General features: G+C 39.5%; 1 protein-coding gene across 3 annotated transcripts; it reads left to right on the top strand.

The window, feature by feature from the left end:
• Positions 1–1078: 1078 nt before the first annotated feature.
• Positions 1079–12239, top strand: apbb1 (amyloid beta (A4) precursor protein-binding, family B, member 1 (Fe65)). 3 transcript variants are annotated; one of them, XM_082502447.1, is made up of 14 exons: positions 1079–1598; positions 2189–2836; positions 3386–3591; positions 3677–3736; positions 4630–4709; positions 4785–4851; positions 5106–5252; positions 5548–5675; positions 7917–8031; positions 8172–8256; positions 8341–8421; positions 8536–8651; positions 9396–9572; positions 9740–12239. In XM_082502447.1, exons 2-14 carry the CDS (start codon positions 2206–2208, stop codon positions 9893–9895), a joined length of 2049 nt encoding a protein of 682 aa, XP_082358573.1. In that variant the 5' UTR covers positions 1079–1598; positions 2189–2205; the 3' UTR covers positions 9896–12239. The 3 variants fall into 3 exon arrangements, with proteins under 3 accessions (XP_082358573.1, XP_082358572.1, XP_082358574.1); XM_082502446.1 differs by having other exon boundaries at positions 1081–1598; positions 2184–2836; XM_082502448.1 differs by lacking the exon at positions 1079–1598 and adding an exon at positions 1729–1802.
• The last annotated feature ends 314 nt before the right edge of the window (positions 12240–12553 follow it).

Below are 12553 nucleotides of genomic sequence, written 5' to 3'. Positions count from 1 at the left end.
GCTTTGAATTTGGTGTAGTTGTGCATGGTCTGGAAAAAAAAGAGCAGCAGTTCTCTGGGCAAGAATGCCTTGTTGATGAGGTCAGACGACAATGGCTTGGAGCTGATAGGGAGGCAGTAGTAACTGAAATAACCATTCACTGCAAGATGTGCAGAAGAGGGTTTGTGATTGTGCAGAAGAGGGTTTGTGATTGCACAGCAAACCTTGAAGTAGATGGGCTAAAGCAGCAGAAGATCGTATCTGGTGCCACTATTGTCAGCTAAGAACAAGCAACGGGGGGTTTGGGCTAACCAAAATTAGACAATAACAGTTCTGATGAGTCTTGATTTCTGTTGCAATATTCAAGCCAATTACTACCTGCCTGAGTCTTGTTACTGACCATGTTCATCCCTTTATCACCGCAGTGCATCTAGCAGGATAGAATGTCATGTCACAAACGCTCAAACTGGTTTCTTGAATGCAACAATGAGTTCTCAAAATGTCCTCCACAGTCACCAGATGTCAGTGGAAAAGAGCACCTTTTGAATGTGGTGGAAGGAGATTTGCATCATGGATGTGCAACTGACAAACCTGCAACAAGTGTGTGATGTCAGTGTGATGTCAGTATGGACCAAAATCACTGAGAAATGTTTTCAGTACTTTCTTCATTTAAGGGCAGTTTTTCTTCCAAACGTGTCCAGTGACATGTAGCAGTACATTATTAGTTTCAATGATATAAGTGGAGTTGAGGCACCGAAATACAATTGACTTTTTTTTTTAAAAATATATGTTTCAAGCTTTTACTACTGCTACTACTCAGCAAAGTATTTTATAGTGTTGCATTAGCACTTTTTTGGCCAAAGACGTTAGTATAGATAAAAGCTGGGCTTATTAAAAAGTGGTCTGCTAATATGAATATGAACATTTAACGCATTTGGGATCAACCCATATAATGCAGAGACAACAAAAATGTAAAAGGCCCCAAGAATCAACACACACAGATGCAACCCCCCCCCCCAAAAAAAAACCTCTTCTTTTTTTTGTATTTTTCCACCTTTTTGGAACCCTTCCGTCTCCTTGTGGTGCGATTTTGCAGCTCTTTATCGATTCTTTTATTGCGTCTAACATTGGTCATTTTTACTAATTTCAGGTGTTTTGTGGTCACTTTTGCATCTCTCTGTGGTTGTTAAATTCAATTTGAGCCTGTTTTTGGCCAACTTTTGCTTCTTTTTGATGTCATCTTCATCTCCCTGTGATTATTTTGCATGCCTTCTTTTGTTATTTTACTCGTTATGGTTTCTTTCTTGGTTAGACCGGGAGCTGCTTACCCTGCGACCTGTATGCCCCCTCCCGCTCAGCGTCTAATCAATATTTGTGTGTGAAGTGTGAAGGACCGGTTTTCCTTCATTGGGTCTGCCTCCTGCTCTGTGCCTGAGTGGCAGCAGTGGGCTCTGGCCGTGACGTTAATCCGTGACGCAGGTTCGCCCTCCATCACTAGCCGAGCCCACAGACAGAAAACACCACCTAGAAACCGAGCGAGAGCCCTCACGATCTTTGGAAATATGTAGTTACGCTACATATTTTAGTGCATTTCGACGACAAAGGAGTTTGGTGAGCTGGTGAGTCAAAATTTTTAATAAAAACAGTGCTGCTGCAGTCACTTTGCTTCTGCAGTTTGGAAATGTTAGCTAGCCAACCGAGAAGCTAACATTAGCCTAGCAAAGATGTCGGTGATGGCGGACGGTGCCCGTTATTTCCAATTGCGGCGATGTTATCTAACAAGTAAAACCACGGTATTTACCTAGGTTTTATTAAACAATCATGTGAGTGAACCTAAATAATGACCCAGGTTTATACAGGCTCTTTACAGCGCCCGTTTATCTAAAAATGAAAAAGGTCGTGTTGGCAAATGGAAGGTGAAGCTGCTGAAGTGCGTTTTGTATTCGCCTGAAACCAAACAGTGAAAGTTGCCAGTAAAATGACCAACCCGGAATACACGAACAAGAAACGGACTTCATCCTTCATATTTTTAAACATTATTACTTCGCTGATTCAACATTTAACGGCCACTGTGAAATATTTGAATGTATTTGTATCAAGTGGTCGTTCTATATTTGAGAAACCTTGATGAGAATCTTTGCTAAAATCACTGCTAACTAGTATGCTAAAGGCAATGCTAATGTATTTTTTCCTCTCTCTGTCAGAGCAGCTACATGGACAGTTACCATGGGTGGTCATGATGATGAAGATATGACATATGTTGTGAATAAACAGAAGCAAGACGAAGAGCTAAAGAACAAACTGAATGACGGCAGCCACTGGTGCGACCAGGAGTCCACCGGCAACAATGCCAAGTGGGTCAAGGAAGGCCAAAACCAGCTGCGGAAAGTAGCGGAGAACCAGCAGGACCAAGACCACAACTGCAATATCAATCAGAATGGGAACAGGGAAGACTTCCCTCACCAGAACACCACTCAGGAAGATCAACAAGGTAACGAGGAGCAGACCAAGTCTCCCAAAATCGCAATGACCCCTGGTCTCAGTCAGGAGGAGTCAAAGAACATCCTTAATGAGCCGCTTCTCATTGACACCCTGGAATCCACAGAAGAGAAAGATAAAGAGAGAGAAGAGGATGATAAAGAGAAGGAAAGTAAATTGGAAGACGATGAAGAAACATCAGGTGACACCAGAGGAGAGAAACTGGCAGAAGAAGAGAGTAATGTGGAGTCTCAGAGAGTGGGGAGGAACGCTTGCCTGCTTTTTTCCAACATGAACGGGACACCAAGTGATGAAGAGTCCAGCTGGCCTGCTCTGTCTCAGGACAACACAGCTGACAGCTCTCCAAATGGCAACAGAGGTAAAAACTAAACAAAACATACAAGGTGTTTAGACAACTTTATGTTGTAGCTTGTGCAGATATTAAAAAATCTGAAGAATACACTCTGTTTATTAGCATCATACTGCAGCTAACAAGAAAAGCCAAAACGGTCAAAATAGAAGCAACACAGGATGATTTGGCTGCTAAACATATCAGTAAAAAAGAGACTCCTGGAAATAGTGAATTATCATCTCTTTATTTAAATTACAGTTTGATTGCCAGATGCTATACTTTATTACTTAAATAACTCATTATTTTTAGTTATTATTAGTTTAAACCTTTCCTTTTTTTCCCCCCTTTTAAATACTGCAATATTAGGGGGGTGTTTTTTCTCAGGGGCAAAATTTAGAAAGCAGAACAGCTATTACATCTTCACCAACGCTTCCAAAGGCTGGTTGTGTTGACCAAATCAAAAAAAGTAAAATGTTTTTTTACTTTGTTAATTAGATAATTAATATGCATTTCCATGCATTTAGTTGAGATGAAGTTACCTATAGTAACCTTGGTCTCCTACTTCCCGCCCTTCAGAGTCTTTCTGGGATTCCAGCGCTTTTGAGACGGACACAGACCTGCCCTCGGGATGGATGAGGGTGCGGGATACATCGGGCACGTACTACTGGCACATTCCCACAGGCACCACTCAGTGGGAGCCTCCTTCACCCCTGGGTAAAGTTGGGGACTCCATGATGTCCTCCACGATGTCCCTGGAGACTACGCCCTGCGAGGAACCTGAGGTGAGGTCTAACCAGCATCCTAATTTGACAGAGGCACTGACAAGTAAAACTGTTGTTAACGGTAAGTCTTGTCACATTTTTCCAGGAATCTTGGGCCCAACTGTCCAGCACTGATGAAGGTGCTGGTGAAGGGGAACTGTGGAAGGTAAATCATGGCTAGAGTTTTATTCAACTCACCTCTTTGAAATGTCTTTTGAGTATATTTAGTAGGGTTGTGCGTAACGAGTCCTAGAAGATTAAATGTTGCTGTCATTGCTTAGTTAGAAAAAATTTTCAGTTTATCAATCTATAAGGTGGAAGGTAAGACAGATGTTCTACAGTACTTTGATCTAGAACAAGGATAGTTGTATGTAATACTCAAATAAATCAATGCTTAACTGCATTCGCTAGGTGGGATGCTTACATCCCTGAAGAATGAAAGCTGTTGGTTAGCACATTTAATGTTATTCAGAATCTGCTAACAAACCTAGGTAGTTCCTAGATTCAAGATAGTTTATTGTAATTTTGGATGGTATTTGCAGAAATACACAGGCTGAAATGTTGTTTCTCACCAGCCTCTACAGTGCAATAATCAATAAAAAAAATAACAACACAGTATCTAACAATCAAGCAGCAGGTTGCCAAGACACTTGGTAAACTCAGGTGTAAACAATCACATTAGGTAGCAGCAGGCCTCTCACAGAGAGGGTGTGCAGTGTTATGCCACACATTTCAGACATTTAAAATAAGATCTGACTATTAAAGAATATGATTCATGGATTAAAAACACCCTAAATACAAACAGACAGTTTTTTTTGATGGAGACTATTTACCCTAATTCATTAGAATGAATTAGAACTTGATTTTTTTTCCTGAACTTTAAGACTAGCTCACTAGTTAAAGTTTTTGCATTCTCCCATTTAAGACTAGTAAGTTAGTCACCAGGAACAACCCTAAGCCTTATAGTATTTTGGACAATATGACAGAATTTACATACCTTTCATGCATATGTGCTCTGTGATCAAATGGCTCCATCTGCACATAAATGTTTGTCTTTAGGAGGAGGGAGAAGTTGCATCTGATCAAAGTCTGAAGGAGTTTGAAGGAGCAACTTTACGCTATGCATCTATCAACCTGAAGTATGTGGTGTTAAAACTTTCTAATTAGTCAGTGTTAATTTTGGAGATGTTTAACTTTATTTTCTGTCATTGTAGTTATAATTGCTCCCAATCTGAGGATGAAGAGAAGCTTGCTCCACTCTGCACAGACTTAGAAACTAAGGTAAATCATCTGCTTAATTTTAGATTTTTTCAATATGTTCAGAGTAGTTGGGTCTCAGTTTTCATTTTAGAAATGCTGTCACAGAAAACTGGCATTGGAATGGGTCTCAGAGATGTAGGACATATGAAATGTGTAGGGGCGTTGATTATTTATCTATTTATTTACCTACCTACCAAAGATTAATAGTTTTCTGCACATGAAAGAGTTTTTTGTGTCCTAGTTTATACTAATATGCAGCACTTTTGTACTGTCAGTGTTTCGCAGTGCGCTCTCTGGGCTGGGTTGAGATGTCTGAGGACGACATGGCACCTGGCAAGAGTAGTGTCGCTGTCAACAACTGCATCAGGCAGCTCTCTTATCACAAACACAACCTTCATGACACCGCTGGGATCTGGGGAGAGGTAAGATGATTGTAATGACACACGCACACAGATATGTTCATGACATTTTATGTAATGTTCTTTTTAATAAGAATTTCTTTGAATGTGCAGGGCAGAAACATCTTTCGTTTAGTGGTTGGTTCCAACCACAATTCGTCTTTGATGATTTGATTGAAAATGATTGATAATGCTCCATTTCCATTTCTAAAATAGTGTTTTGAATTCAAGAGAAATACTTAAAGTACCGTGGGTAACAACATTTTGTAGAAATGTGTGCTTAGTCTGACTTCTCAAACTGAAACGTGTGTTGTGACAGGGTAAAGACATGCTAATGGTCCTGGAGAATGACACCATGAAGTTGATCGACCCGCTGGGCCAGACTTTGCTTCATGCTCAGCCGATTGGCAGCATCCGGGTCTGGGGTGTCGGCAGAGACAACGGCAGGTCAGTATCCACAGCACAAGGGCAAATTGAAAATGGCAGAACTATAAAATGTATTTAACTGCCTTCTTCAGTCAGTTTTGAAAACAAATGTAATGTCATTGGCTCTGCTGTTTTTTATGATACTTAAAAAATATAATTTTTAACTTTAAGCTCATATAATTTTTTTTTTTTTTAATTGGACATGCATTTTTTTTCTTCTTTCTATTAAAATGTAGCTCGCATTTGTAATTTGTTTGAGGTGCTCAGTGACAGCATGTTTCTAATGAGGCTATTTAAATCTCAAATTAAATATATCTCCAGGCTTTTTCCTAGGTTAAAATCTACCTTTGGAGGGCATGTAAACCTGATTGGATTTTTTTTTTAAATATTTTTTTAAAATTTTTTTTGCATTTCCCAATTTTTGAGTTACTTTGAATAGTGACAAGCACAATGTATTTTAAGCTTAAGTAAATTTAACTCCACTTTATAAATGGGGGGGGGGGGGGGCAGATCATATCTTGCATATCACAATCTTGATAACTATCCTGATGGATGCCAAAATGTTTAAATGGAGTGGAAATCCTACTCGGTTTAAGGTTAACTGAAGTTTGCTGTGATGAATTTTTGCATTGAGTGAAATTTAGTTTAGTTGAGTTCCTGAATATTCTTCATAACTTCTGACTGAATAAGCTGCTTTATTTTCCATATTTGAATGGGTTTTTTTTTTGCTGTTTTTGTATTGGGTCCTTACTCAGTGACTTAAAATGATGTGCTGCAGTTCTGAGATCTGGCATGGTGGCTGTGTTAGTCTTTATTTTGCAGCATGCTGCTGCCCTCTGCTGGATTTTTAATAACATTGCCTCCTGTTGCTGATTTCTTAATAATTGTGTATTTCTTTCTTTTCTTTCATGCTGCATTTTCAATCATGAGCAGGGAAAGGTATCCATTAATGATTACTATTCTAAAAACTTTATATAATTCTTGTTGTGTGCCATTTTGTTGTTATTTTCGTGTGTGTCTGTCTAGAGCAGGGCGATGTGACCCAAAATATTTATCACGCTATACATTTGAAAATTTGCAATAACGATATAGGGGCGATCGTGGCTCAAGAGTTGGGAGTTCACCTTGTAATCGGAAGGTTGCCCGTTCGAGCCCCGGCTTGGACAGTCTCGGTCGTTGTGTCCTTGGGCAAGACACTTCACCCGTTGCCTACTGGTGGTGGTCAGAGGGCCCGGTGGCGCCAGTGTCCGGCAGCCTCGCCTCTGTCAGTGCGCCCCAGGGCGGCTGTGGCTACAATGTAGCTTGCCATCACCAGTGTGTGAATGGGTGGATGACTGGATGTGTAAAGCGCTTTGGGGTCCTTAGGGACTAGTAAAGCGCTATACAAATACAGGCCATTTACCATATAACTGGTGATATAATTGACACTAGACAAAATACAATCAATGTATTTTCACTTAAACAGCAGCTGTTTTTTATGTGCATTAAAGTTATATAAAAATGTAACAGTGCTAATGCAAATTCCTTCCAGCAAGGAATTTGCATTTGGCTGAAATATCCTCAGCATAACCATGTATAATATCCACAAAACCTAAAAAGAGGTTATAAACACACAATACGGTAATATTATGTTGAAGCACAGTACGTATCACTCCGTGAGGCTCCTACCTACAATAGCCGTAATGCTTTGACAATCCATCAAGCGGTGCGGGTTCATAGCTTAGCAAAGTCGTACTAAAACATTTGACAGATTTGCGCCGTGTGCCGCATAAAATCGTTTCGAGCTCAGTAAACACAACCAGAATTCATACATAAGGCACACGGGATTATAAGGGGCACTGTAGATTTTCAGAAAAATCAAAGGATTGATTTTAAGTGTGCCGTATTTTCCAAAAAACACGGTAGCATGCTCTACCAAAAATAGTGCTTTGTGCTTTACAAACCAATTCTGGTTTATCTGTTTCATTCAGCGTTCCCTCTTTCGCCCTTCTCATTCTCTGCCGCCGGCATGCTTTTTCTGCCATGTGTGTATGAAAACAAAGGCACTGCGCATGCACGTTTTACCCATATTCTATCACGATATTTCATTTTCTTATCCTTGCCCAACATTATACCGGTATTACCGTGGCCGGCATGATATGGCCCAGCCCTATGTCTGTCTGTGTTTTATGTTCTCGTAAGCTTGTATTTTTAAAACCGTATTTTTAAAAACTGCAGATTTAATAAGCCACTCTGTATGTGTATATAATCTTTCTCCTGCAGGGATTTTGCTTATGTCGCACGAGACAACCTGACCCAAGTTCTGAAGTGTCACGTTTTCCGCTGCGACTCGCCCGCCAAGAACATTGCCACCAGCTTACATGAGATGTGTTCAAAGGTTAGCCCTTATTAGATTTGTCATTATGAATTCAAAGAGTCTCCGCTGATTTTGAGGTGTTTTTTTTTTTTTTTTTTTTTTTTTTTTTTTTTTTTTTAAATTTAATTAAAATTCACAGTTTTTCCCTTATTTAACTTCAGATAATGATGGAGAGAAAGGCCTCCAAGCCAGGGGTGAGCAGGCTCAACTCTGACCCAGGCAAACCTGTGGTCATCCCTGTTGAAGGTAAAGCAAAGTTAGACACTTTGAATGTCCTAATTTCTGAAAGCATAGGAACAAGTTGCATAATGTTTCCTCACTTCTTAACAGAGTTTCCAGCTCCAAAAAATGAACTCTTCCAGCGCTTCCGTGTTTATTACCTGGGCAATCAGCCTGTGGCTAAACCCGTTGGTAAGAAAACGCCTTAAAGTGTGTAACTGCTGTGCTAAATACTTCTATTGTACTTTGTCATGCTGACCGTGTTTGTGATGTGCTGATCATATATTCTGTGTGTGTTCTTTTCAGGTATGGACATAGTCAATGAAACACTAGAGACAGCAATGAATGGCAGAGATAAAAATGACTGGACTCCTGTCTTTGTGAATGTTGCACCAGCCACCCTCACAATACTTTCACGACAGGTATTGGAAAACAGTCTGAACATGACAGAACAGTATGGGGAATTAAAGTCAGTGACTGATTGTCATCTTCACTGGTCCTTTTCTGAGTTGTCATCAGTATGTTTAAAATGTGCGATGAAGTCATCATCAGTGATAACCCTAAACCTAACTCTATTCTGTGGGAATAAGTCATTTTATTTACGTTTTACTTTAATTAAAAGTAATTTAATTAATTTGGGGGCATTAAGCTACACACACAAGAGATATTTGTAAGAACAGTCCTTTTTGCTTTTGTCCGCTTTTCTTTTCTTTTTTTCTTTTTAAAGTTTTGTGAGAAATAGCAGTGATTCTCATAGTCTGGACTCTGATATTTATCACTTGCAGTAACCATCCTAGAGGATAAACTTAAATGTTTTTCTTTTGGAATTGCTTTGAAAATCAAATGATTTTTCTATGACTAGGATTTTGCGATTTACTCTAAAATTACCATGAAATATTTAGATTGTAAGGAGAAACTGAACAGATGAAGCAAAGCCACATACCAAGTGTTACCAAGTGGTACTTTGTTTTCTGACCTATTTGTTTTCCTGAACTCATCTTGTATATTGCTGGTAGTTGAAAAGAACTTATAAGGTACTTGGTTTTCCTCGTGTGATGATCTAGAGTTGTGTCTGAGGGTTAGGGTGGACTGCAGAAGATTTCCACATTTTAACAAATTTTTTTGACTGGACAACCTTTGTATTTTTTATTTTTTTTAAACTCTAGGATGAGGAGGTGCTGTCAGAGTGCAGGGTGCGTTTCCTGTCTTTCATGGGTGTGGGGAAGGACGTCCACACCTTTGCGTTCATCATGGCGGAAGGTCCCCACGATTTCACCTGTCACATGTTTTGGTGTGAACCCAATGCGGCCAGTCTGAGTGAGGCCGTGCAGGCTGCCTGCATGGTGAGTCACATGAAACACTCACCATGAGTCAGCATGAGACTAAACTAAATAAGAGTTCCTGTTTGTCCTTAAGTGGGAAGATAATTTGCCACAGTTGTGGAATCCAGTGTTGAGTCTTGTCTTTGTCACCTTAGACATCCATGTTTGTGGTTTTGTTCTCTTTCAAGCTTCGCTACCAGAAATGTTTGGATGCACGTCCGCCCAGCCTCGCCTCCTGCCTGCCCACGCCTCCCGCCGACTCTGTGGCTCGCCGCGTCAAGAAAGGCATGCAGAGTCTGCTCGGCAGCTTCAAGAGCTACAGGTCAGGATCTCAGTCCCCGTGAGCTCGAGTGCAGATGATACACTGTCCTTTAAACACAGGACCCATCACAACAGCCCCCGTTTCACTCTCACTTGTCCTTCTCTTCATCCTTCTGCCTTACGACTTGTCTCGTCACTTAGTCTACAGTGTGCAGAGTAGTTTGTGGGGAAAATGTGTGTCTGAAAAGATTGCATTTATTTATATATTTTTTTCGGCTTTTACTTTATACAAGAATTTTAAACTCTCATCTCCAAACAGATGAGCCCCTGGCATCAAATGTTGTCTTTGCCGGGACTCCTCCTGTGAGTCTTTAATATTTTTGTGTTTTAACAGAAACAATGCCATGAATGTTGAATATGGATGTATTATATTTTAAATGCAATGCTAGATTTTGCTTGAAAAAGAGGTTGATAAATTCCCTCACACATATGCTCTCGTCCCCTCGTACCCCTCAGTGCAATTATCATCTCCGGCACGCCTCCTTTTCTACTGTTTTAAAGACCGTACTGTAAACCACTTGTGGTCGGTTGGTGTCAGATCCCCAAACTGATTTTCTAAAACATCACAGCATCTCTCTCTCTCTCTCTCACCTTAGGTTGTAACAAAAGAGTTTTAGATGTCTCGGTGATGTGCCACGTAGTCATGTACCCCGCTCCCCGACTCAAACAATGTATTTTCAGTCTTCCAAAGAACTCTACGGTCATCTGTCACATAGTGAGCAAACACTGATTTGAGTGGAGTGTGTTTCTCATTCATTCTGCATGAACATTTGCAAGTTCAGTGCTAGTGTGCAATAATCAGATGTTCCAGTGCGGTTGCCATGCGATTATTTGTTCACTTTATTTGAGAGAGTCTGAAAAGATTTTGAGTGAGGCTAATGGAACAACAGAGCCATGTTTAAAATCATTATATTATGATAGATATAATAGTAATAAAAACAATCTACAAACTCTGGGTTTTCTCAAAGACATTTACCACCAACAACTTCTGAATAGTACTGTAGAAACTCACCACAGGCTGCATGTTTTGATAGCTTAGAGTTTTTGCTGCTTGCAGCATTGTAGTGCTTAAGAGCCATCAGTGTATCCTGTAAATTCTTTCTGTGTTTCTGTATGGTAAAAGAGGAGGCTGGAGCTGATGTGTTGTTTCGTGTTACATAGGCATGTCACTCTAGGTAGTGTCAGTGTTTATCATAAGCTAGCAGTAGAAAGTTAGACTTCCTGTCAGGTTCTTCAACACTGAAAAGTTGAGAGCAAATTGATGTCTGTATTTAGTTTGTCACAGGGAAACCTAGAGATGATCTCTAAGTGGTTTACATTTTTATTCTTTTCCTATGCCAGACTTTAATGTGTGTGGGTACCTGGCCGCTCCAGTTAATGTATTTTTTTATCGTTTTCACACACTACAGTGTACACATTTAAGACGATTTTCACATTAGCTCGTTTAGATTTAGTTTTTATAAAGAACACACTACTAAGCCGAGTTGTATTTTATCTTTGTGTCTGTCAGTGAACAATACTGTATGTAGCACAATAGTAAGTCATCTAATGTTAAAGATGCAGTTTGTGAGATGTTTTGGACACTAGGGGGCGTCTGTTTGACCATGTTGTATAAAAAATAGTTTCACATCAAATGCATTGCCACAAGTAAATGACAACACATAATAATGTAAAAGGAATCCAGAGTTAAAATTGTGTCTGAAACATCTTTAATTCATTAATATATAAAAGATAAATATATTTTATGGAACATTAAACCCCCTTAAATGCATTGGTGCAAAATAATGCACATCTTTTCTCTAAGATAAAGCCATTTTTAAAAAATGATTTAAGCTAACGACTGACGTAATTAGTTTTCTGACTTAGTCTCTTAAATAACACTTTGATATAGTTAAAAGCTAAAATCAGAGGACCAGCACTATGGAAAGTGTTTAATCTATATTTAAAAGATAAAACCAAATGTTGGTGCTTCAGACAAGTGTGACAGTGTCGTTTTAAACAAGTTTTTTAACATCTGTTCATTTGTCTCCATCCAGTTGTGGAAGCAAAGCTCCACGCTGGCCTCTCCATTCGTTCAAACTCACAACACTAAAACTCTTACCAACTGCTTCTTTTATGTGCGTAAAAAATATAACACTACTGAAACTTAGACTACATTGACTCATATTACTGCCTTGTCACTCATGTGTCACTTGGAATTATTGTGCTTTTTCTCCTTCAACGATTGCTGTGTCCAGTCAATGGCAACACTAAAGCCAGATGAGTTAAAGAACATTAGCAGATTAATTTATTTCTGTTCATGTAAATTAGGTGTATAAAATGTATGTATATAAAAGTCACTGCACAATAAATGTGAACATATCATAACTGATTATCTTGTGGTCTTTTAATGTCATTTTTCTGGTTGTGTGAATCCAAGTGTCTCTGGGGAAATTGGTTTCCAAAGGGCAGGATTAGATCCTATAGCCTGAAAATGTCTCCTTGTGGTTGTAGAAGCGTTGGATGGTTTTCTTTCTTTCTATCTGCTATTGTTAGCTGGTCCATTAAAATGGAAAGAACCAAGTGCAAGCTGGGTGGCCCTTTTTTGAATATATTGCAAAGCTGCTGACACTAGTGTTACCATATGTATTGACAAAGCAGTCACACAGTGTATTAGCAGATAAGATACAAAACACTAGACA

Source organism: Aulonocara stuartgranti (genome assembly GCF_965226115.1).
Source record: "Aulonocara stuartgranti genome assembly, chromosome: 14".
Classification (NCBI taxonomy): Eukaryota; Metazoa; Chordata; class Actinopteri; order Cichliformes; family Cichlidae; genus Aulonocara; species Aulonocara stuartgranti.
The sequence above is the reverse complement of the archived record's forward strand: the minus strand, read 5'-3'. Positions and strand labels throughout refer to the sequence as shown.